Source organism: Meleagris gallopavo, chromosome 19 (genome assembly GCF_000146605.3).
Source record: "Meleagris gallopavo isolate NT-WF06-2002-E0010 breed Aviagen turkey brand Nicholas breeding stock chromosome 19, Turkey_5.1, whole genome shotgun sequence".
Taxonomy (NCBI): domain Eukaryota; kingdom Metazoa; phylum Chordata; class Aves; order Galliformes; family Phasianidae; genus Meleagris; species Meleagris gallopavo.
This window is the reverse complement of record NC_015029.2, coordinates 2,189,063-2,214,444: the sequence shown is the minus strand read 5'-3', so window position 1 is coordinate 2,214,444 and position 25,382 is coordinate 2,189,063. Positions and strand designations below refer to the sequence as shown.

Below are 25,382 nucleotides of genomic sequence, written 5' to 3'. Positions count from 1 at the left end.
TTTCCTCCCTTCCTTTCAAAGATTTGGAGGGGAAGGGGGGAAAAAGTGACAGCTTTATGCTCCTGGCACACGTGTGTGACCTCAGAGCTGTAACATCTCCAGCTCCCAGCAGTGCCAGCTCCCTGTGAAGTCAATGGGAACTCAGAGGTGCTAAAAGGATCCACTGATTGCTCTAAAAGCTTTGGGGTTTCTGTGCATAATTGGCACCTTTGCAGAAGTGTTTAACTGTGGGTATCCATCTGAAATAGCTAGGAGGGCATTAAGGCAGCCGGGTTTCTCGAGTGAATTCATGGTAAGGTGGTGATGAGTTGTTCAAACAGAGGTGCTCCTTTAAACAGCGACTATTATAGCATCAAACTCATCAAAACGAGTATGGAAAAGATACCAAACTGCCCAGTTTTAAGGTTCTGCTCACTTTGCTCTTTATATCCCAACATGCAGAGGAAGGATCTTGCAGAAAGCCATATCTGAACCTCTTCTTGCTGCTATGTGTCCTAGCAGGCCTGGTTTTTTTGTTTTTTTCTGGGGGGGGCTTAGTTCAGGTTCCAAAACCTGGCTTTCATACAGGCTCAATGGAAAAAAAAAAACAACCCAGCACCTTTGGGAGGGACATTGTGATCTGAATCCACTATGTCCCACTGCACCAAGCACAGTGAGGGGTGAGAATTAGGCTTGGTGGTACCCGAAATGAGGTCAACAGCAAAAAAAAACCAAACAACCACCTACAAAACCAACAACCCGGTTGAGTTTCATGGACACTGAGTTGAGCTGCGCAACTCTAGGTGCTTATGGCAGACTCCTTCTGAAATAAATGGTGAAGTTTGGTGTTAAAAGATCCCGAGGAGCTAGCCCTGTTTGTATCTGAATTACCACTGTGCTCATCAAGGCAGCAGCTAGCAAGCAGCCTTTCGGCTGAAATGCCTTTCTGTGGTTCAATTAAAAAGTTTTTCAGAATCAACAATCAGTTTGAGTGATTTCTTCATCTCACCATCTTAAATGCTTCGCATTAAAATAATTTCTTTCATGAGGGTATTTAAGGAGGCCTTCTGGCGTTGCCACTGTTTAATAGCTCGCTAACTCCTACAGCACTGCCTACTCTAATTACACCAATCTAATTTAGAGGGGGGAAAACCACCATCATACTGATGGGCTAGTGAGAGCGGTGGAAAGACAAATGGGGATTGTGGTGGCAGGGTAATTTACTCATTAGCACCCTCCCCAGAGTAGCCTAAATGGAAGCAGAATGAGAGAGAGAGAAACACTGATAGAAATAGCAGAGACATAGTAAGAAAGACAAACTGACGTGCCACCGTTTCAAAGACCAAAAAAATGGTTACAAAAAAAAAAAAAGAAAAAGAAAAAGAAAAAGAAAAAGCAGCAGATCCAAAATCCAGTCTGCTCGGGAAGCAGATAGAGCGCTTAGAAGGAGTCCAGGAACAACACTAACGTCACAGGAATGGCACCCGCTGCAGCCACGGCACAAAAAGCTGGTGGGTTGGCAGGAGCTGCTGGGGTGGTCTACCTTATAGGCAACGCGAGCAGGGCATTTCTTTCCAAGGCCTAGAGGTGGGGACATGTGTCTCAGCATCTCATACATGTCTGTGTAACTGATGCGCCCGCTTGGAGTCAGAGGGAGAGAGGCAAAAGCGAGAGGAGACGGAAATCAAAGCAGAGCAGGATGGGGAAAAGGGAGGTGGGGGAAGGGGAGGGCAACACAACGGAGCAAATGAGGAGGAGAGAGAAAGGGGAAAACAGACAAGAGAACAGAGATCCGGTTAATCAGGTTTCTCAGGAAAACAAAACCAAAGAAAGAGGTGGGTCAGTCAAAGGTTCTCCACTTCCATTCTTGTGGTTCGGCACCCAACGTCTCCTCCTCGCCATGGGAAGCCCCACATCCCCTGCAGCTGGGAATGATTGAGGTCTTGTTTGGGAGGGAGGGCTTGGGTTTGGGATGGGTTTTGGGGGCAGAGGTGTGCTTCCTCTGCCTGCTCCCCAAACGGGTCCAAGAGGTTGTGGTCACCATGCCAGGGAGAGCTGGTAGGCAGAGTTATGGGACAGGGGGCTTTCCCTCAGCAAATGAAGAGCTGGGTTTTCAGGTTAGCCTATGAACTGCCAGAGAAGAAATAGCTATTTCTAATCCTAAAACTCCTAATTTGCTCAGGGGCACAGACAGGGACTGCTCTAAATCAAAAGTGCAAGTCTGCAGAACTCCAGCCAGACTGAATGTGGGGTCGGCAAAACCAGAGCCCAACCTGCAGGATGGTGGTGGAAATTGGATTTGTTTCTGCCTTGCATTTGATGGACCCCTCTTTCCTCAAACCAACACCCACCGCCTGCCTTCACCACCACCGTCTGCCTGCCCTGTGTGCTGTCATGGAAACCCTTCAAGAAGGACAGCTGAAGAGGCAGGCACTGCATGCCAGCCTGCTGCCCTGACACGGGTCTCAAATCCTATGGAAAGCACTGATGCAGGAGTAAGCTGATGAGAGAACTCACCGTGCCAAAGCCATCTATTCCTGTCCTCTCCAGCTTCATAGCCCAGAGTTAATCTGAAGGCTGGTGAGAGACACAAATTGTAATTGCAGCCAATGATTTCCCCCTGGCTTCTCTCCTCTGCTCCTGCTCCTGGCAGAGGGCTCGGTGCCTCTGAATTCTTGGCAGTGCCCATCCTCTGCTCTCCGCCCTCACTCCCAAGTGCTGCACACCTTCAGGAGGTTCCCTGCTGTATCTAACATAACTCGTGAGCTCAGAGACACGAGTGTTGCTGCTCTCAAGGCAACCTCTGGCTCTTGCAGTCGGGTAGACTCAAAGCTCATCCCTTCATCTCTCCCCTGCCTGGACAACCAGCCCTACAGCCCCATTCCTAAATGCCCTTCCAGCTCAGGAAAGGGAAGGGTTCAAACCTGAGTCACTCAACTGGAGGGACAACACTACAAAGCCCCCCAAAATCTTGTTGCTCCCCAAAAATCCTGGGATAATGTCTCTCTCTGGCATATAGATGTAAAGAGAAGCACTTAGACACTGTGCTGTTTTTCCCTAACACTTCCCACCCAGCCCCTGTGTGATGCAAGCTCGAGGGTTGGCTGTCTCATAAGGCTGCCTGGCCCCAGCCAGCTGGGTGTGGGAAGGGATGGGGCAGGGATGAGATGCACGGAGGAGTCCATCAATCATTCCTTGGTCAGGCAACCAAGTTTTGTTACGGTACAGTTTCTTTTCTGTACCGTTTGCATTTGCACTTGGGGGTAAAAGAAAAGAAATAAAAACAAAACTGAAAATGCTGGAGGGAGTCTCTGAAGTTGCAAACCTTGTATGCCACCCTATGAGGGCACTTCTTTCCTAAGCCCAGGGGTGGAGCAATTACACGTAACAAATTGTACATATCCTTATAATGAATCCGGCAACTGGAAAGAAAACATCAGAAGTTATGACAGCAAAAACATGGGGAATCAGACTTTCCCTTGCAAACAGAAGAGGTTGGAAGGACAAACCACGCTGAAAAGCAAAGTTAGCCTGATAACAACTGAGTTTGTGATGAAGAAGTGACTTTAACACAGGTGGAGAGAGAGAGAGAGTGCTTCCTGCTGCTCAATAAAAGCTTTATATTCATATTTCTTTCACAAAACCTTCCATGTCATAAGGTAGACTTCCCATCCATTGCATTTACTTTCCAGCATCAACGTGCTTTACCTCTCTATGCCTGAGCATCTGCCTACAGAAGGCATCTACCCACTGCCCAGGCAATGAGCAGCCCAGTAAAACAAAGGGCCTGCGGCACACCAATGGTTTATTTAATAGATTATTAATAGGATGAGCAGGTTCAACAGAGCTTGGGAACCTCTGCCTCCCACTGCTCTTACCTGCGTAGCCTCAGCTTGTTGTGTGGACAGTAAGCAATGTGCTGGAGAGAGAGAAGCTGCATCTCAAGGTCCACCAGCACTGGGAAAATGGAGTGTTCATCACCAGAAGGTGAAGTCAGATGCCCGGAGGCAGCTTTATGGTCGGTCTTATTAACTCACAACAATACTTTCAGCCAATTTAACAGTAGGATTAGATTTCTTAATGTTCTGCAAGTAACCAAATCATGTATAAAAAGAGCTGCGCTGAACTTCAGAATGACCTCTGAAGAAAAATGAGATAATGTGGCTTCACTGCGTTTATTTTTGTACCTTATATAAAGAAGGCTGGAATATTTTGGAAATGCTCCTTCAATATTACTGCTTTTTTGGATGTGAAAAATTAAGGTCTATTCAAAACCTTCACAATCAACTCAAAACTATTAATTTAGAAACAGATCAAATAGGGCTGTGTATGTCTTGGCTGCAGGCCTAATCATAGTTACAAAATGTATGTTGGTTGAACTGAGTCAAGTCAAACCCCAATTTTAGAAGGGCTTTGCCAAATCAGCGTGTAGCAAATGCACAGGAGCATTTCCCTGCTTTCTCCATGAGTCAGTGGGACTCCTCCTTGGTTGTCCCTTATCCAGCATCCAGGAATAAGGAATGGGAAGGCTGACCAACACTCCCAATAGCTCTAAGGTTTGTGCACTGGGGAGTAGGGCATAAGGGAGGCAATTCTCACTTTATATATCTTGGATGTAAAGGAAATTTTCTTTCTCAGCTCACCCTTCAGTTCAGCTCTATCCTGGTTAACTCGCAGCCTCAGAACCTTGTGTGCGTTTGCTCTCCCGCTCTCTCCTTTTCTGTGATGCCTGAGGTCTCTGCTACCCCTAAACCCAACACTTTAGCCACACTTACCCCTCCTGAGTGCCACACACATTCACAACAGCTGCTAGCTGCACTTTTTAACTTCCGTTGGAATATATTTTTCCAGGAAAATTTTAAAGAAAGTTGGAGGTTATAACAAAGCCAGTGGTTTCTGACATCAGAAATAGGTACGTCAATACACACACAGGTAAGCCTATGTTGAAAATGCTGCCTACGCAACAAAAACATAACAACATTTGTACTTGTTTGCCAGCCAGCATCTTTCATCAAGGGTCTCAAGCTACAGAAGGTTGGGCAAACACCATCATTTCCTTTTGCATGGGACAGCCAAGGGGGAGACTGTGAGAGAAGGCATGAAACAGTCAAAGATGGAAGCAAAAGCTAACAGCCTGGGACTCTTCCTTCATGCAAATTGTACTATGGTCATTATTTATCATTCCTCTGCAGATACAATATACTGGGAGTTGAAAAATTGGTTGGAAGCTTTCTTTCAGCGAGTTTGACCAACTAAGAGAACAAACAGAGAATGGATTCTCAACAGCCCTGCATCTTCAGCTGAAAAGTGGGTGCTTTGTCCTGCTGGGAGCAATGCCTTACGGGACAGTTTGTTCAGCTCCATCCTTGGATCACCACTGGGAGACACAATGTCCAAGGCCACAATGGAGTTCAGCCCAAACGTTCAAAAGATTTGCTCTGGCCTTAAACTAGAAATGGATTTGAGATTGCTCTTACGTTGTGGAAATGTTAGCCCCACTGTGAAAACATAAATGATTTCAGTGGAATGATTCACACATGGAAAATGCAGAACATGCACGTGTTTTGGGACCAAGGCTTGAGTACCACGCCTCAGCTTCCCCTGCTTTGCACTTCTGTCCCTAGTTGCTCTGCCAACATCAATAGCTTCACACCAGAGCAAAATGAGGGCAAGATTAGGGAAAATCAGAATTAGGATCTTTATTTATGGTGTATTTTGTGTTAACAGCTCTAGAAACGAATGGGTGAATGCTCCATGAAAGATAACCTCTGTGCTCAGAGTTAACAGTGCAAGAAAATCTTTAAACTTTCATGGGTGGAAAGCTCCTGAACACATAAACATGGATAAAAACTACACTGGTACTTATTATTTCCCCTCACGGTGAGTGACTTCTCCCATGGATGACAATCAGGTTGTTTTTAAGTAGAAAAGTGGCAGACCCAACTTCTCAGTCTCACTGAGATTTCCGAGTTGTAAGAGATAGGATTGGATTTGCAAAAGAAAAATAGTTATTTACTCCCTGCCAAATAGCCACAAAGGACATGTCTGTATTACAGAGCCTTTCCTTTCCTTGTGGTAAGGAAAATCTGCTTAGAGATTACAGCCTTCTAGTATGTGTTGTGCCACATACATGCAGGCTTGTTGTATAGATGGCTTGGAGCTCGTTAAAAATCACAGGTCATTTTGGGTAGGTTTACACTTAAAGTTAGTCTAAATCAATTTTAGTGAGATTTTCAAGCAGTTTAATTGCATCCTAGCAGGGACTTTCAGATCCTGATTATACAACCCTGCCTGCATCTGTCTCCACTGAAGAGAAACGAAGAAGTGGAAAGGTTTTAAGAGCTGCAGGCAGCTTCCGTGCACATGCGGAGGGGATTCTCTGCAGTGTAACTTGTGGGGAGGAAGATGGAAACAAAATTAGCAGGGCTTGGAAAAAAAAGCTTCTCAGCAGGCAAATGCCCAAGCTGCAGATTGCTGAGGAACCTGTTGTGACCTGTAACTCGAAATGTATCTTGAAATAACAGCGACAGTCACCAGCACTGTTGTGCAGTGGCTTTATACAGACAAAGGGAAACACAAAATATACAAGTCAGTCTTGCTTTAGAAGTGATCCCCAGTCCAAATTATTTCTCTGTATTTCTCAACCCCTCAAAAGGCTGCAGCAATGGTGCCTGGGTCTGCCACAGCACAGAGCTGCTCCTGAGGGGCTGTGCTGCCAGCGAAGGGGTTTGGCTTTCCCAGCTGTTGTCTTAGAGTGGGAAAAAGCAAAGACAAAACAGTAAAACCAAATACTCCATCAAGTTGAGAGAAAAGCATTTTCTGCTTTACCATGATCACATATCAGGAACATTTCAATCACAGGCTCACTGAGACCTCAAATGTTTTCAAAGCCAGGCTTACTGCATTTTCTTATTATTATTTCACGTGTCTTAGGTTTCAACTGCATGCCCCAAACTTAAATATTATTTATAAGAACAAAATCTCCCTCTACGGTTATGCTGTCATCAAAAGGAGGCTTCCAACATCAAAATACAGGGTTCTATGAGAAATGTCCATTTAAAAATCCTATTTTCAGCAACAGCACCCTCATGTTAACAGGCTTTGCATCACGCCCTGCTGTCTTACAGGTGCCTGAAAGCAAAAGATCCATTCTGGGCCCACAGTACTGTATTAGCAGAAGCCAAGCAGTGGAATTTGTCATCTCCTTTCAAAGGAGAGAGAGCATCTTGAAAACCTGAAGGTTTTGTGTGTGACCCCATGTCTCACAGGATTTGTGAAGCTGCTCACGTCCTTCTCAGCTAGGATAGGAATGCTGCCTGATTAAGGAGCAGTGAGGCTTAGCTTCACAACTCAAGAAAAACTGCCAATGGCAGCACGCTCAGCTTATCTTTGGCCTGAGATGCAGGAACCAAAGGCAATCAAAGCTGCTTTTGGAAAAGCTAAACATCTTTTTTGCTTGGCCATTTGGCCAAGGTTACTCGAATTTATCCTATTATTTTTTGGCCTCATGTGTGCATGGGGTGACAGTGGTTGTGTTTGGCTTTACTGAGTTGTTGGTTTATGTCTATCTCATGTGTACTGAATGGAAATTCTCATGTAATGACATCAGATTAATTCAACTCCAATACATAGTGAATGTAAAATGGATCATTTACCTCAAACATTACTTCAATTTTTACACGTTTTTCTTTCTGGAGTTGCATTCACATTCAGAACAGGCTGTGTGCATAAATATGATACCTATCTGCATCATAAATCCTTTTCTTCACATGCAAGCATAAGAGCATACATACCAGGCAGCTGGGTCGTATTCAGCCCAGACACGAACAAACTCATCCAAATGATGGGGCCCAAGGATGGAGGAGTCTCTTGTCAAGTATTCAAAGTTGTCCATGATTACAGCCACAAATAGGTTCAACATCTGCAGAGAAGCAGCAGTTACAAAGTTAGGCAGAATAGAAATAAAAGCAGGAAGGTTAAGAGGGTTATGAATTTCTTAGCAAGATACGTGATTCCAACACCGTGGTTGTTGACCAGGAATTGTCTACATCTCTCCCAGGAGCTGCTTTCTGCTTGCAGGGTAGCAGCCCTGCCCTGTCCCCCTCACTGCAAGAGCCAAGTGCAGCAGGTAGATGGGGAGGTGAGAGGTACCCTCAGGACTTCCAAGTTCTTGCTGGGGTTGTCAGCCGCATCCTCACCTGAAACCCCCACCACAGCCTCACCCCAGAAAGATTTAGGCTTGCAGGAGGCCACTGTAAAGGCAGCAGATTGGCTGCTTACAGGACCTTGAGCAGAGAACTTCTGAAATTGTGTGGATTTTAACACATGGAGAAAAAATACTGTGATGAGCAACGTTTCTTTCCTTCTTACAGGTGCACAGCAAGGCACCTGATTTTCCCATTCTCAGAGTAGGGCCACTTCTTTCTGGGTATCAGCCCAAACCACGCAGCTCCACCCAGCACATCCCCACGAAGTGTTGCTGACAACCTGAAAGAGACCAAAAACCTCATACACCCTTCAGAATGAACCTGGCAAAGCCAGGACTGGGTTCCTGGGCCCCTGCTGTCTTCCTTGCCCTCTGCAAGTCAGTTCCAGCTCCACGGTGTGCAGCAAGTCTGCATGGCTCTTGACCATGGAGAGTTTGACAGCATGTCTATCACCAGTGAGGTTCTACAGCATGACCACAGACTGGTGGAACAGTCCAGCTGTCGCTGCTTCACCAACTGGATTGTGCTAGCTCTTCCAGCACCTTGATATCAAAGCAAATCAAGACAAAATAGCTGGAAGAAAAGCCTGAATATCCTATTTTAGGCTTGTAACAATTCAAACCTTTACAGCTCCCCTGAAAGACAAGGGTAGGACAATAGGCTCCTCTCCCTCATGGCTGCTAACAGAACCCAGAAAATGCTTTTAGTATATTAAGAGCTTCCTCTTATTAAAGCCAGAGGAACAGACACAAGGATTTCAATAGGAAAAAATCAAGCCACAGCTGGCGGGATGGAAGAGCAGGAGGGAGGATGGAAATAGATGCTCCTGTGTCAGTTAAAGTCCTGATGGCATGAAGAACATTTCCATCCTTTTGTCCCTGCTGCTATGAGTGCTGCTGCTCTGCTCCAGGGCAGCAAATAGCAAAGATGAGCTGAAGGTGGCCATCCCCAGCTGATCAGCATCTGCCAGCCATTAAAAGAAAATCAGTGGAAGTTTGGGGCTCGTGTAGTTTTCATATCCCTGAGCAATCTGGAAAGTGGAAGAGGTCTTAATATGGGAGTGGGCACAATTCACTGCTGCAGACAAGCACAGTCCATAACAAATCACTGTATCCATACGCTGATGCAGAGACATCCAAAATAGCTCTGGAAACACCAGCAATGCTACGAGTACCTCACACATATCACAGTACCCCCAGAGAATCAATAGGTAGTAAAACCTGTGTGAATTTACCCCTTGAGCCCTTTGCATTGCTCCCAGCTCCAGCTGTGGCTCAGTACAGTTTTCCCTTACTTGCATAAAGCTGCTTCTAAAGTTTCTGTATTTTTTAATGTCAATTTATACTTTTCTACAGCATAAATTTAAAGGAGTAAAATGATGTCAAGCTGAACATCCACAAAGAGCTAGAAACAATATCAAAAAGCAAACACATTACCCAATTTCCCCCCAAATCCATGACGTAACAACACCCGGCAAACCATAAAAACGTTTCCTCTTGGCAGGGCTGCAGCTCTGAAATGCTTTAATCGCCTGTGGGGAACCACATGTCTCCTTGCAATGAAGTGCTGAGCACATTTTAAGAAATGAGCTCCAGTCCTGGTTGCAGCAGTCCAGCTGCTTGGCATTGAAGCTCCTGGTTTGGGAGTTGGACATCCTCCCCTGGATCTTTTTGGGCTCCCCCACTTGCCCTGCCAGCAAATGAGGTTTCAGTGGGAGTTCCAGGAGCTCACGCAAAGCAGAATTCAAAGCTGTATTTCACACAGATGTGCCCCAGCCTTCAGGCCTGCATCTCAAGGGCTGATGGAAGCCAAAGAGGAAGAGCTGTGTTTTTGGTTTTTTTTTTAATTGCTATGATTATTATGAAATAAAGAAGTTTAGGAGCAATGACACTCTTGAAGATACCAATGAGAACACCTGACTTTTGGGGAAGGATTTGTACAAGGAAGGATTTAGGCTTTGAAGTATAGAGTACAATCTGTAAACGGAGCATTAACTTTCAGGAGCTTTCAGGGCTCCACGTTTTTTAATATATGCAGAAGAAATAATCCCTGGGATGTCAGAGGGGCAACAGCAGCTGGACAAAGGATCTCAATAGGGTCCATTGAAGTTGTCTATCTGTACACGACATCAAACTGCCATGTGTACCTCTTTTTCCTGGGTAAAGGTTTCTGATGATAGCAGGGATTAGCTGCACAAAGCATCAAATCTGATATTTTAAAGCCAAGGCATGAAACTGAAAGCAGGTTTGACAGGTAGCTTTTGGGGGCTTTTTCAGAGCCATGATTTTTATCTCTTGCTGCTTGAAGTTTAATTGGGTCCCTGTCTCTGGTTTTCTATTCCTCTGTCCCAGCAGCACAGGAAAGATCCAAACCCTGAGAGCAGAAGGCTTTTTATGCACACAAGTGATCAGAAAGACATTGGTATGAATTAAAATCTTAAAGCCAGCCCCTTATGACAGCCACGGGCACAAACAGAGTACAAAAGCTCCACATACCTTCACATCTAAAGGTCTTCTGACACTATGTCAGAAGAAAATGCATGTATTTGGTAAAGAAAACAAAACATGCCATCAAGCAAGCATGGTGCTGTCAGCTGCCTGCTCCAAGCACTTCTCAACCAATGTTATCTTGGCCATTCCCATCCTGCCCTTCCCATCCCCATCTTCAAAGGACCACGTTACAAATCAAGACAAAACAGATTAATGCTTAATTCCAAATATTAGATCCCCTGTGGGAAGAAAGATAAAAATAACGCTTCCCTTTAAACTAATGACTAAATGGTCTCTTTGGGGATTAAAGGATTTTAGCACCAGGAAGATAAATAGTTTTTAGCAAAGCGGGCGCATAACATTGTATAAATCACAATTAGGGGGAAGAAGGAAACAAGAGGGTGGGGATGGCTCGGAGCTTCCCCAGCATCTGCCTTTTAGGAACTGACTTACCAGGAAGGAGCAGAGGAAGATGAATGACACGAAGTAGAAGTAGGCAAAGTCGCTGCCGCATTCGTTCTTGGTGAGGCCAGAGAGTGGGTCGCATGCCCTGCTGCTCAGGCATGACAGCATGATCTCATGCCAGGCCTCCCCTGTGGCACTCCTGTGGACAAATAGGCAGAAGGGTGTGAGCTCATCCCCACCTATTAACTAAGGTAATTAGGAGGAGGGGTGCGCCCAGGTGGAGAGAGATATATTTGCATTAAGAGTCCGAGCTGCCAACCCGCTGTCATGAGAAATAAAGGAGAATAATTCCATCTGATGCGTGGAGGTCAAGGAAAACAAACAGGCTCAGGTAAGGCAAGCTAGGTTGGTTTCAGGGAGGATAAAATCAGACTGATTTAAACAAGTCAGTAGCAACATGGAAATGTGAATAGATGCAGTTTGCATTGCCTCCTTTTGAAGCATCTGATGTTTCTGTCCTAGCATTGGCTGCAAGCCCAGCTGAGATGCTGGGAAACAAATACAGCCTCCTCCACTGGAATCCCTCATTTCTCTTGTCAGAAGGTGCAGAAGCACCGGGGAAAGTCTAATTGGTCACAGGGCCCGGCCTCCCAGGTTTTCTCCATCCTTTCCCTTCTCCCATTTTGGGTGTGAAAGCTGAAATAGCAGATAGGTGTATCCCCAAATAAATCCTAACTTCTCCCTTTTACTGTGGGGATAAAAAGTAATCAAAAGGAAAACACTGGCAGGCCCGGAATGTCCGTCCTCAAAAGAAACCAACCCCAGCAACACACATGCATGGATCAGAGGCAGGGGGATCCTCATGTTTGCTGATGTCAGCTTTTCACATAACCTCAGGTTTTCCCCCAGTAATTTCTGCACCATGCTCAGAGGTGCCTTTAGGGCCACCCCACAGCTTCATGTAGAGCCTAGCCTGTTGCAGTGCTGCTCACAGCTACACAAAGTGGGTGCAAAGCTTTTCATTTTGCCACTGAGACTTCAGATCTGAAAAATACCCTTACAATCACACAAGATGTGAACCCACTTCCAAACACAATGAATTTCAGTGAGCAGCAGCGTTGGGCAAAGACCCTGGGCTGAGCCTTGGGTACAGGAATCCTTATTTACCCCACAGTAATAGCAATGGGAGGCAAAAATGCAGACGTTGAGCCAGACCATAAGCCTTTCTCCTGGGCTCTGGGATGATCTGGTGCTCAGTGCAAACTGAAATAGCTCCTAGATCACTCTGGTTTGTATAGCATAAGATATCAGCAGCATTTAGTCCTTAAACCTCACTCCCTCGTGCAGAAACCTGCTTCCCAGTCCTGCTGCCTCTGCCCACACCATCCCACTGTGTGGCATTCAGAGTTTTGGTTGGAGCGGCTATTCTGAGAACTGCATTTCCACTTGGCTTCACAGAAACTATGCAAACCCAGACCTATGCAGGATATCATTACCAGCATCAAGACACAAAGGCTTACTTGCTGCTCACCTGCAAGCCCTGTGGTATTTGATATCTGCTTACCTGAACAGAAGCATCAAGGCTTGAAGGAAGGTACGGAAATTATTGTGCCGATTGATGGAGGTTTCGTCATTTAGTGCGATGTTTCCAAATACCTGCCGCAGAAAGCAGAAGGGGTTCAGGGCAAATGCAGCCTGCTGTAGAATCACGTGGGAGTCATGAGCATAGGTGGATCAAGTGGAGTTAGGAGAAAAGGTAGGGAAAGGATTTGCCCCCCTTCAAGGCAGTTAGAAGTGTGTTGTGAAGATCAAATGGCGGAAAAAAAATCAGATTAATGTTCTTCATCTTCATGCTGACCTTTTTCAACACCACTTTTCAGCTCCAGCACAGGCCAAGAAAAATTCCTCATCTCTTCCTCCCTCATGGGAGGGAGTGGTGCCTGAAGAGCTCATTGGGCACAGCCTTGTGCCCTGCTGTCACCTGCAGAGGCGTCCATCAGTAGGTACCTACAGAGCAGGACCAGGTCTGCAAGCCCATGCTCTCCCACTTTACACCCACATCTGGATTGGCACTAGGTTCAAGACTTGGCAGTAAGAACATAAAAAAGTGGCCCCTTTTTGCTCTTCCAATTCCCCAGTCACCAGGCAGGAGGTGTTGGTTTGCCTCATCCTATGCCAGGTACTGATGCTGCTGCAGAGGTGACAGCACACCCTGTTCCCATGGGACAAAACCAGGCTACTTGCAGACAGTATTAAAGTCAAAATTTTACCTGCATGCCAATAATGGCATAGATGAAGAAGAGCATTGCAATGAGAAGACACACATAAGGCAAGGCCTGTGGAAAGGAGAAGAAAGTGTTAACATCAGTAAACCTGTATTAGCCAGTGGCATTTAATTCCTGGGCAGCACTGTGCTCTGTAGCATTTGTCCTTCAGGTAAAGGAGCTGGGAAAAGAATTGGAACAATCCTGGAAGCAGGTATTCATCAATTACAAACCAGGCTGTGTTTTCCAAGAGCTCTGTACGCATTCTTGCAGGCAGATAAGCAGTAACCAGGGAAAACACAGTAAGAAGCTCTGCAGCAGGCACTGTGGCTACCAGCAGTCACTGGTGCTTCCTATGCAGAATTGCACGGGGACAAACCTTAATTTTTAATGACCTTGCTATAAATTTAGTATGAGAAAACACATATAGCCGAGGAACAAGTTCCTGCTCTGAATTCGGCACAGACTGCACCCCAAGAGGGTAAAAAGGTTTTGAGTTTTCACGAGAAATCAGTGAGTGCTGCAATATAATTATATCGCATGAGCTGGGAATAACAGCTACTTTGCACTCAGGCTAGATGAAGAAGTAATTAATACCTCTTAACTAGCAACAGTTGCAAAGATGCAAAGCCCTGCCCTGGGGCTACCATGGGAAGCCTGAAGTCAGGGGAAGGGTTACACAGCCCATGGCCCAGAACTGATGGGTCTCAGCTGGAAACCTTTGCACATGAACCAAAGATGAGAGTGCAGCTTAGAGAGTGGACAAAGGATGGGCAGACAGATCCCACTGCAGACAGACAGACCGCTGTGGCCCATCAGACCAACACCACCAGCCCAGGTGCTGCAGTCCCAGCCTTTGGGAGACATCAGGTTCACGTTCCCCTCTTTGGCTCTCTGTTTGCAGAGGAGCAGAGCAGGACTGCAGGTTATACCATGTGCAGTTTGTTAGTAAAAGGCACGTCTAGAACAACATACTTTGGTTTTGAATCATTACCAATGTACTAAGGATACAAGCTGCCCAAACTACTCAGAGACTGAGACTTGGCTGAGCTCCCTCTGTCTGATCCACCCAGAATTATACAGTCCAAGAACACCGTTCTAGGTGGGAACATTTCATATCCACAGACCCCACATCTCAGCCTTTGGTGGAGGTTCTTGGCTGCAGGAGACCTCATTAGTTACAAGATGAGAGCAGCAGACTTGTTACCTCCTCCACGCTTAGGGAAAACGTGACCTAACAAATCTCATTGCTTGTATCCTTTAAGGCACAGCATACTCACATCCCAGCCCCTTCCCGTAAGTTATTTGATGGGTGAAAGTGTAATGTAGAAACTGCATGTGAGAGCACCAGTTGGCTCTCTGGGGTCTCTCATGGGCAGAAAAGTGTAATATAGAACTCTCTCTGATCCTGGCTGTGGGATAACAGCATGGATGCACCTAGTTCTTCTCCAGGCCACTTGTGGAAAGAAGCAATTTCTATGTTCCCATTTTTGCCCTCTTAAAACTTTTGCCTCTAAGGTTTAAAAGTTCTAAGAGAAACTTCCTTCCAACCAGCTCCAGCACGGAGTGAATTTTGGTAATAGCAACAGCTTGGGTTTCTCTTCTATTCAGCTCCACCAAAACTGAGACACGTGGACAAATTACTCTGGTTTAACATGTTACCACACCTCTGCTGACTGAGCACATCCCTTATCCTGCACAACAGTGAGGTCAGACAAATTAACTTAAACCTGGCACTTGCTGCATGCAAATAGCAGGCATGAGGGCCCTCAGTAGTCACCCTGCATTTTCTTCATGCTAAAACAAGAGAAGGCTTTGCCATGAGCATTTTGTGGCGGTCTCAAGGACAACCTAAGCTTTGCACACCAGTGTTTGTGCAAAACGAGCATTACTGCAATTGCACTGAGGAGACAGAGAGAAGCAGGGAGCTCTTTGACACTCAAAGGCTGATGCTGGAGAAGTGCAGAGCATCTCACGTGCCTTCTCCCCATCTCCCACTGGCCCAACACTCACCTTAAATGACTGCACAAACGTCCAGAGCAAGATGCGGATAGTGTAACCCTGGCGAAGGAGTTTGATAAGTCTTGCTGCCCTGAAGAGCCGCAGGAAGCTGAGGTTGATGAAGTTGTCCTGTGGAAAGTAAAGGTTTTGTGTCCTTCAGAAATTAACGCGATGAGAAACCACAGCCCGCAAAAAAGAAATTAAAATTACCAGCTTCACGATCTAAGCAGCAAATCGGCCACCAGAAAACCTTCCAAAAGAAACATTCGTCAGTGCAGATCACTCCACATGCAGCAAGTATGAGAAAATCCCTCTCCACAAGAGCCCTCCCCTCTATCCTGGGTCAGTGACAGAAAAGAAAATGGCCCTTTCACGCTGTCCATGGATGTCCTGTTTTCTTTGAGTAAGGCAGATTTTCTCCCCTAAAGACTCAGGGAGAGGTAATGGTGCCATATTATCATTTTGTAAAGAATGAGACTGAAGTCTTGGTCAGCTTGCTTTTCTACCACGAATTGAACTTCAACCAAGACAGCTGCGACAGACTGCGCATGTAGCCTCAACTATAATAGAGAAAGGCATTGTCCAGTGAAGATTAAAGCATCCTTGAAAAATAGGGATGTTTTCTAACCTGGAGATTTAAAGTATTTATATCCAACTTGTGACTGGACAGGCTCATCAAGGAGAAATGGCACCAGAAAGAGTTTGGAAGATGGATCACTGGTAGCAAATTGGTTGGGGAGGTCGAGCATACAGCAGCAGGCAGGTGCCTTAGGAGCCTGCTGATTTTCTCATTATTATTAAGTGTGCTTTCACTGGTGGATCAAAGAACTGCTGGAGATGGGGTCTGATTTCCATGCGTTTTGTGTGATTCTCCCCACCCCACATCCCCATCTTTTCTTTCCTTTATGGAAAAGAGGTTGCTTGCCCCAGCGAGCTAATCTAGAGAGGGTTCTTTCCAAAACAAAACATGCAAAAGCCAGATCCCTCTTGCCCTCCTGTTTTAAGGAGATGAAAAATATCCCCGCATTCTGTACCTATTCCAATTCACTTGTTTGTGAATCTCTGATCACAGCCGCTCATTTGATTGAGTTAACTAAAGAGAGAAAACAGCTCGCTTTCAACTGTCAAGCAGTGGAGGGGAAGATACCATCATAAGAGCTCTTATTGGTAAAGATGAGCAAAGCCAGTCTTTCTCTCATATCATCATTTTACCAGGAGACACCCAGTCATATTAAAGTGACCCACATTTCTTGCTCATTTGGTGACAGAGCTCACGCTGAATTTGAGGGGGGGCTTGTTGGATCTATTCATTTATTTAAATGCCAGCTCAGTTTTTGGGCCATTAGCACTGCATTCCACCAATCCCATCGAAGAGTTCAAGAAATCATGCATGCACTTGGTTTCTCTCATGTTAAAAAGGCAAGCAGCTCAGAGTTAGGCACAGACCATATATCAGACTTAATCCTCAAATAAAGAGAAAAGAGTAAATCACAGGTATGTTCCATGAAAGAGCAGACAACACCGAGCTCATTCAAGTCAGCAACAGAAAGCAGCTCTGGCAGGCAAAACACAAGCAAGGATTCCCCTGGGTTGGTCAAGGTCGGTAGAACAGGTGCTAAAATTCAACACCTGTCTCTTAGCATCAGCATCTGTTTTATTTTTATTGCATTGGTTACAGTCCCTTCACAACACACTGGTTGAACTCACCTTGGGTAAGGGCTGTACAGAGCCAGGGACAGAGCGTGGCTGTGTGACTGAGGTGCCACCAGCAGCCTGGTCCTTACTGTCCTGATGGGGTGCATTCAGATCAGGGCTAAGGCGTAACCCAGAGCCCACTGCAATCCCAGGAATTGTCCCCACCTGCAGGAAATGCCTCAGGCCTTATGTGATCCCATTCGTGGCACCATTTCAAGTCAGGCAAATCATAGAGCATCACCGGAGCCTGATTTTCCCCATCACAAGTCTAAGGCTCCTCCAAGGAGCATGCACACAGGCAGCATCTGCAGGATCTGGCTCTCTGTGTGTTGCTGCCTTTCTTCCTTCTTCCCACATTAATACAGGTTAGCATCAAACCTTTACTCTGCTCAGATTTTGCTCTAATCTCCTATCATGATTAGCATGATGCCCCACGCCTGCTTTGGCCACACTTCACGCAGGACATCCCTGTGCCACTTGACACTTTCTACATGACAGTTTTTGTACGAGCAGTAAAAATGGGGGCTTCAAAACTGTCTATGCATGTCCACAGATTTCCACTGCTTTTTTTTTTCCCAGCTTCAAATCTTCCCTTTTTGATTCAACCACTGCCATTTTCTAAAGAGCAATGAAAGCTTCAGCTCCACAGGGAAACCTTTGCAACCCAGGAAAATCCAGCATCACTCGTGTGCACAGAACTTGCAAAGAGGCAAAATCACACACGCCTGTGACAGGCAGGAGGGCTTCACATGTAACCCTCAGCACACCGCATAGAAAACCCATCCTTGGGCTGCTCAGCCCTCCAGGCACTATCAGAATGGCATGCAGTTAAAGGGGAAACTCCACATTGCGATATTTCTCTTGGACAGCAGTGTTTTGCATGGATTCTCCGCCCGTTTGGCTACCCCTGTGCAGCACGTGGCACACACATGATTGTCTTCTGGATCCCCAGGGGCTGTCTTTCCAGAGTTTTGTTTGTGTTTCTGTTGCACAGATGTTAAAGGCCACTGGGTGCTCACGTGAGGCATCACTGTTCAATGATTCTGTGATCCATCTGAGGACCAGCCAACTGTGCTAGAAATACATTTCCTTCTGGCCTGTTGCTATTACCCCAGAAGAGGGGGTGGATGGGGCGCTGGTACAGAGGGCATCAAGAGACCCACATGGGTCTGCAATGCCTCCCCAGAGCTCACTGAAAGCAGGAGAAGAGGAGAGAGTGGGGAGAAGAGCCATCATAGGGACATAACTAGCCTTGACTGCTGCCCAGCCACGTGCAGACAGCTCCTTTATCCTTTCTTAGGCTGTTTTCCATAGCAAAAAGCAGAAAAAAACCATGCTGGGCAGGGTGTACAGCCATTGCCTGGATCTATTTCTCCAGCATCTCCAGTACTTGATTGCTTTTCTCCTTGATACTGGCTCTGTGCTTGCTGTCCAGAGAAATGCAGAAGGAGCTCTGCAGCGAAGCATCACCTCAGTGGATTTATTCTTTTGTGTTTTTAAACCTGAGGTGGGAATGAGTTTGTCTTGTTACAGCTGGAGGATTTTGCAGAGGGGTTTCTCAACGCTGCCCCACAGCAATAAAGTCAGCAGAAGCTGGGCTGGTCATCCCTACATGTATGGCTGCCCAGCTGAGGGACACAAAACAACATCATGGATCCTCATTTTTCTGTCAGCAGAACAAGAAGCTCACCCAAAGTGGCCAAGCCACCACAGAGGCATGGAAAGGGGGAATCCAATCAGCCCAAGAACTCAGGAAAATTTGGCAGTTCTCACACGGCTGCAAGAATTAATCTGTGCTGCTAAGGAACAGCAGCAGCTCAGCACTCCAAAAATGGAACCTGTGCCTTGGACACCGAGCGATGGAAGGAGCCTGGACCTGGGCACACGACCACAGAGCTGCAATCTAATGACTGCAGGATGAACGTTTAAATCTTTAATTTGCAACACCAACATCAACAGGGCCAAAATTTGGAGAAATGGAGGCAAGTTGATTTTTCTAGTATATTATCACGTGAGCAAGCTGACGTCAGAGCAGTTCTCAGTGCTGCTTGGGCCAAGGGAGCCGAAGTTTAATCTCCTAGAGCTGTTCTTGCAGCTCCCACATATCAGCAATGGTTCCAGCCCATGGTACAGTGCAACTTACATGGCATTGTATCTGTGTTTGCTGTTCACTAGCAGAAAGTTTCCTCCTGGAACCTCTCTTAAACAAGCACAGAGGCTGGCTGCAAGTTATCAGAAAGACTCACACTCATTGGTTTGTGAGCAGCAAATGTGCAACAGAAAGACCAGATGTAAGTTAAAGTAGATCTGAGAGCTGCTGCAAGGCAACCAAGAGTTTTTGGCCTCATTCATGTTATTCTTAATCGTGGCCAAGATAATTAACAATAGAATAATATTATTTTTGAGAATATTTCCAAACAAAAAGCCTCCTATTTCCAAAGACACCTCTGGAATCTGGCACTGTAATTCCTAATGGGATCTGGTGCCCAGTACTTCTCAGCCACATTCACAGGGCGGCTTCTGCAGTTCACATGAGATGTTTGCTTCTGTACCCAGGGACTCAGTGTCCCTGCGGTGGCACCGTGCTTCTACATGCCAGTATTACAGAGTTTTCAAAGTCGAATAAAAAACAATCTTTCCCACAGCTTCTCTTGATTTGGGAGAAGCAATTCTGTAACGGCTTTAATAATTTTCTTTTTTTGTGCCTTGCAATAACCACAGGCTTAGAAATACCTGCAAGGCCGTCCTCTCTGACATTCTGCTCAATGCATCTCGTCCAAAAGGAAAATAGTAACAGCTTCTGAGAACTGAATTTGGTGCCGTTGTTTACAAATGGAAGGGTTTCCCACCCAGGCCATCCAGAAGCATCCTTTCCTCTCACCCTCATTTGATTTTCCATGAGAATAAAGCAAGTGGAAGTCTCCCCTTTATCAGTGTTGGGTGTAACAAACAGAGGAGAACGGGCTATTGGTAACTGCATTTGCCTCACGTCACCAATTAGCCAAGGGGAAGAAGATGCAGAACAGAAGCCAGTTTTGAGGCACGCTGCAGTGAGGCTTTTTCACCAGTGCAATCGGAAATCTCATCAAAACAAATTAAATCAAAGAAAAACGAGAGAAAATAAAAGCAGAGAATTTAAATAATTGTTTAAATTCAATGAAACCAACCGTGTCCTATATGTGATGTTTTCATGGATGGATATTGGCAAGATTATTTACAAATTATTATTTTTTTTTGAGCAGCAGGTGCACAACATACAGACGGAGACATGGTTTTCGCATTGTATGTTGATTGGATGGCGTGATTCAGCAGGTAGATAAGGAAAATAAAGAACAAAACAGGAAACAAAAGAGAAAATGAGTAATCAGGACAAGCAAAAAAGGAAACTCTGAAAATTTCACTGGAAAAAAACTGTCGGGCTTTTGGGGGTGTTATTTTTATGGCAATTATATAAATTAAAGAATGCTTCAAACCAAAAGAGGTTCTGAGATCCTAAAGGTAACACAGACAGTGCAGTCGTTATTTGCATTTCTTTCTGTAATGCAAATTGGGAGACAATTCACAAACACTTCTCACGACGCTTTTTGTATTTCCAGGCACAGAAATAGATGTCAGTTTGCCATACACCCATTGGGCTTCCTGGGGCCAGCTGTGGCCACAAGGATAGCTTCTCCTTAATGCCACCTCTTTGCTGTTTTACTTCAGTTACTGAGAGGGTTAAAAAACTGACATGCATGTTTTTGCCTAAGGAAATAAAAAATAGATATGTATATTCCACTGCATTCACAAAGTAAATTACGTATGACACGGTTACCAAAGTAAAACAAAGCAATTAGTCAATACATTTCTTTTCCTTTTATCTTTAGTTTTCAGTGGATCAAAGTACCGACGTAGCAAGGCTGGTGGAAGCCAAATCTCTCAAGGTGAGACCGCCCAGGTGAGCAGGGTTAGTTGCTTCAGAGGACTCTTACAGTTGGAAAAATATAGATCACCATGTAGAAAATCGGTGCTCCTGCATCTATTTGCTAGCCTGACGTCAAAATCAAGTGAAAGATGTTCCTGTCCATGGCAAGGAGGTTGGACTAGATGATCTCCAGAGGTCTCTTCCAATCCAAACCATTCTGTGGATTCGCCACAAGGATGGGGAAGTGCTGTTTATTTTGGGAGTGGATCCATGTAACCCATGGCATCAATGTTCTGACCATCACCTGGGCTTCTCTCAGTCTGAGAAACCTTGAGATGTAAACGGACAACTGCAGGGTGAACACATGGGGCAGGGCTACCTGCCACCCAAATACCTGCATGGCCGCCCATCAGGCAAAGAGAGAAGAGAGCATCTTGTGGTGGCTCTGGGTCATGGCCAGTGAAGACCTGATCACTCTGGTAACTCTCAGCTCTGGGACACAGTGCAGAGCTGCTGTATTTCCAAGCAGCAAAAAATTGTGCTTGTGCTTCCCAGGCAGCTCTGGGACACCTTGAGCTTCCCAAAGTGCCATAGCTTAGAGCTGCACATCCTGTTAATTACTGTGGGACCAGAGCAGCACTGCTTTATCTTTCCGTTCATCTTCCAGACTGGGTCCCATCAGCGTCCTTGGGCCTGCGGGAGGGAGGAAGGGTGGCACTGGAGGGGCTGATATAGTTCTACCTACAATATGTGCCCCTGGATGAGGCAGCCTGAAAGCTGCAATTATTTGCTGCCATTAACAGTTGTGTTATGAACCTAATCTTTGGGGCACTGTTGCAAGTTCTCACTTGAATAGTTCAGCAGCAATTCAACGCTTCAATGTCACCTTCAAGCTAAATAAGTTCCTTCCTCATACCTCTTCAGTACGCTGCTCACGATGCATTTGAACTCCCAGCCCACTGCCCTGGCTGAGGCTCAGAGATGGATGCACACAGCTTAAAAAATAGCACACTGGTGGCTACAGCTGTTATTCAGTGCAGGTGGGTGTGCTGCTGCAGACAAGCATGGGCTGGAGAGAGATCAGAGAAGCACCATATGAAGAAGTTTTGAGAAATAAGTCTAGCAAGAAGGCAGGGGGACCTCCAGGTACTCTGCGGGGGGAGGCATGTGGGCAGGAGGCACGTTGGCTGTGCAGAAATGCTGAAGAAAGGGAAGATATAGAGAGAGCAGAGCTCTAATTAGTCTGTGGACTGAGAGGCAGCACTGAGAGGTAAGGGGCTGGAAAGGCAGTAGGGTTTATATGAAAGATGTTTGTGAACAGCTTCATGTTGGATGCTCTGGTGAACTCCATCATGTAGTCCTCCCCAAGGCTGGCTTGGTGGACATAATGATTCACACCAAGACTCTCAATTATCGCGTGGGAGGATAAGAGAAAAGTGTATAGATGCTGGAGAGCCTAACTCTATTGGATTTTGCTGTTTTAGAGATAATTCCTACTCCTCTTCAGAGGCATTCCTGAATCGCTGCAATCCTTGATGCTGAAAACCAGAGAAACCAGAGCAGAAGATGATGCAACTGTTCCAGCACCACCAAGACTACTGCATCAGTGACCCCCACATGGGGATTTGGGAGCACATTTACCCTCCAGCCTGAAGACCAGGTGAAGATAGGGAACTTCTATGCACTAATTCTTATTCCTTCTCTTCCCAAAGGAGCATTTACCAAATTCTGAGACCATAGGCTCAAGTTCATTGAGCTCTTCCCTCCTGGTAACATCAGCCAAAAGATGGTTTGAAAGGAAATGTTAATCTCTGTGGCTGATGTGCAAGATTTTCAAACCAAAGCAAAGGTTTGGGTCCCATCAGAGCATGTTCCACTGCAGAAAGAATGAAGGCAGGCATTCAGTGCCTGCCCACAGCACTGCAAATCTTCCAAGCTCTCAGAGGTGGCTTGATCTAAATGATTCTACCCTGTGCACTAAGAACAAAAGGTAATGCAAAAGTTTATGATATTTGTCAACTGTTAAATGAATACCATTTATGAAGGGAGCAAAAAGCTTCATTTTTCCTATCTTTTCTGTACCAGTGTTGTTAGATAATAATATCTTTTGTCAGAAACAGTAATATGGTCTTCAGCACCAGCTGAATGTCCTGTAAAGAAGCCTGGGGACCATAGTACTTAGCACACACAAAACAGGTCTATAAGCAAATCTCAGGAACTGAGAAGAAAAAAGTATGGTAAAATTCAAATCCATTACATACAGATATAGCATCATCAACTAAAACATGCATTGGGAGAGAAAAGGAGCACATTTTTAAATTGGATAACATCAGATTGCCAAAGCTTTGGTCAGTTATCTGCTGCCCTTATGGAAAAATCCTCTAGAATTTAATGGCAAGTTTGTGCACTTAATGTAATCTCCAGGACTCATGAGCAGGGAGACTGAGGACATGGGACGGGTGGCCAGCGAATACTGTGGTATACTTACATCTTATTTTTCTTTTTTTATTAGTAATTGCCCTGCAGAACTTTTGTGTGAGGAACAGAAACTAAAGTTTCCCCAGGGCAGACTGTGCTGATGATGAGCTTCTGGCTGGGTTTATGTTCCTGTGCTCTCTCCTCTTATCTCCTCCTTGCTCAGTATGGGCTGGGACCCACAGAAAACAGACATGATATTGGGGAATGCCCTGCAAGGCACCTCGCTCTACAAGCCAGCAGCTTTCATTAGACTCCTTCTGACATTGTCCCTCTATTAAATTCAACAGGATTTTTCCATTAATAGGCAAAAACAGCTCGGGGTTAGAGCCTTTTGCTGAATGAGAAGGAGAGCCTGCTTCCTGACAGTCATCAGCACCATCAATCTCATCAGAGCTTTTGGCATGAAAATCTTTGGGCCAGACAGCATCTCTGTGCAAAGAGCAGAACTGATGGAAGCAGGCTGCCAGGTCACCCAAGGACTTCAGCTACCGTAGGGTTGGTAGAGAGAAGGTGCAGTGTCCTGACAGAGTACAGCTTTATGGGTAAATGAAGAATATTGAGCAAACTGTACTTACCGCAATCTCTGTTACTAAAATATCAGTAATACTTCCCAACACTGTTACAAAATCAAAGACATTCCAGGCATCTCGGAAATAATTCTGTCAAATGAGAACACAAGGGGATAGGGAGATACAGGGGTTATTATCTCTTTGCAAGACAATTTCTTTGGTTGTTTGCTTGCTTTTAAATCATGAAATACAAGCATTTTAAGTGGAGAGGGAACAGTTGAAAGCAAATGAGGAAGGCACATACCAGCACACCAAAGGCAATGATCTTCAGCACACACTCCATTGAAAACATGGATGTAAAGACAATATTCAGGCATTTCAACATTTCTTCATATGCTTCTGGAGCATCATAGAACTAAAAGAGGATGGAAGGAAGGCTGTTACTGGAAATCATTTATGATGGCAGAGTAAAACCTTCCCAGCTGACTCAACTGACTGCAAGGAGTTAGAGCATCCCCAAGGAGTGAACCAACTTCGTGCAGGCTGAACCAGGAGCTGCAGAACTCCAGAGCCTAGTTCCCATTCACAGTGCCTCATCACAACCAAACCACCTCCCTCTGGGGATGGATGGAATCCCACACGGCCTCTAAAAATCATATGAGGAAGATGAGGAAGAAGTGATAGCTGATCCTGCCAATCCGCTCAGCTCTCATGTTGAGAGCACAAAACCTCTACAGCTAACACCACGTTTTCTAGCCCATAATTGCAAAGATTTAGTAACAGCTCACTAACCTTCATCATGAGAACAATAGTATTGAGTGCAATCATGACCATGATAAAATACTCAAAGGGAGGGGACACCACAAATTTCCACATCTTGTACTGAAATGACTGCTTGTTCTGAGGCATGTAGCGGGTCAGTGGCTTGGCACTTATGGCGAAGTCAATGCAGGCCCTCTACAAAACAAAAACAGGGTGAAAAGAATACAAAAAAAGAGCTGGCAGTTCAATCAGTCAGAATATTGCTGGGAGTAGAGCATTTACTGGAGGATGGTACCTTTAAGTGTTTCTTACACGTGATGCAAGTAGTGATTACTACTGTTAAACCCAGCACATCATCCCCACATTGTGGTCACTTCTCAATCCTGATGGATCTACTAAACCCCCACAGAATTATAGTCCCCCACAACCCAGGAGATGGCTTTGCATCACTCAGCAGGTCCCAGTCCCTTACTGGGTTTTAAATTCATGGGCTCACTTCAGAAAGCACTTGGCTAATTCCTCCTGACAAAGAACTCCGGAAAATTGAGGGTTAATGAAGATGCTATTTGTGTTTTAAAAAAGTATTATGAAGCTCAGTTCTGTCCTAGCACACAACCAGGTAATAACTTCTTTGAAAAGTGAACCAAACTCAACCAACAAATTATCCAACAAATATTAATGTGTGAATG

The 25,382-nt window shown here is 45.4% G+C and overlaps 1 protein-coding gene across 9 annotated transcripts in view; it reads right to left on the bottom strand.

The window, feature by feature from the left end:
- Positions 1 to 25,382, bottom strand: part of CACNA1B (calcium voltage-gated channel subunit alpha1 B) — a 259,792-nt gene that overhangs the window by 18,981 nt on the left and 215,429 nt on the right. For all 9 annotated transcript variants that reach the window (XM_010720794.2, XM_031556155.1, XM_031556154.1 and 6 more), the window contains 9 exons: positions 24,724 to 24,888; positions 24,236 to 24,346; positions 23,998 to 24,081; positions 15,358 to 15,474; positions 13,351 to 13,416; positions 12,645 to 12,736; positions 11,129 to 11,279; positions 7,773 to 7,900; positions 1,523 to 1,619 (listed from right to left, as the gene is read on the bottom strand). In XM_010720794.2, coding sequence (XP_010719096.1) covers positions 1,523 to 1,619; positions 7,773 to 7,900; positions 11,129 to 11,279; positions 12,645 to 12,736; positions 13,351 to 13,416; positions 15,358 to 15,474; positions 23,998 to 24,081; positions 24,236 to 24,346; positions 24,724 to 24,888 — 1,011 coding nt within the window. The remainder of the gene's footprint in view (positions 1 to 1,522; positions 1,620 to 7,772; positions 7,901 to 11,128; positions 11,280 to 12,644; positions 12,737 to 13,350; positions 13,417 to 15,357; positions 15,475 to 23,997; positions 24,082 to 24,235; positions 24,347 to 24,723; positions 24,889 to 25,382) is intronic.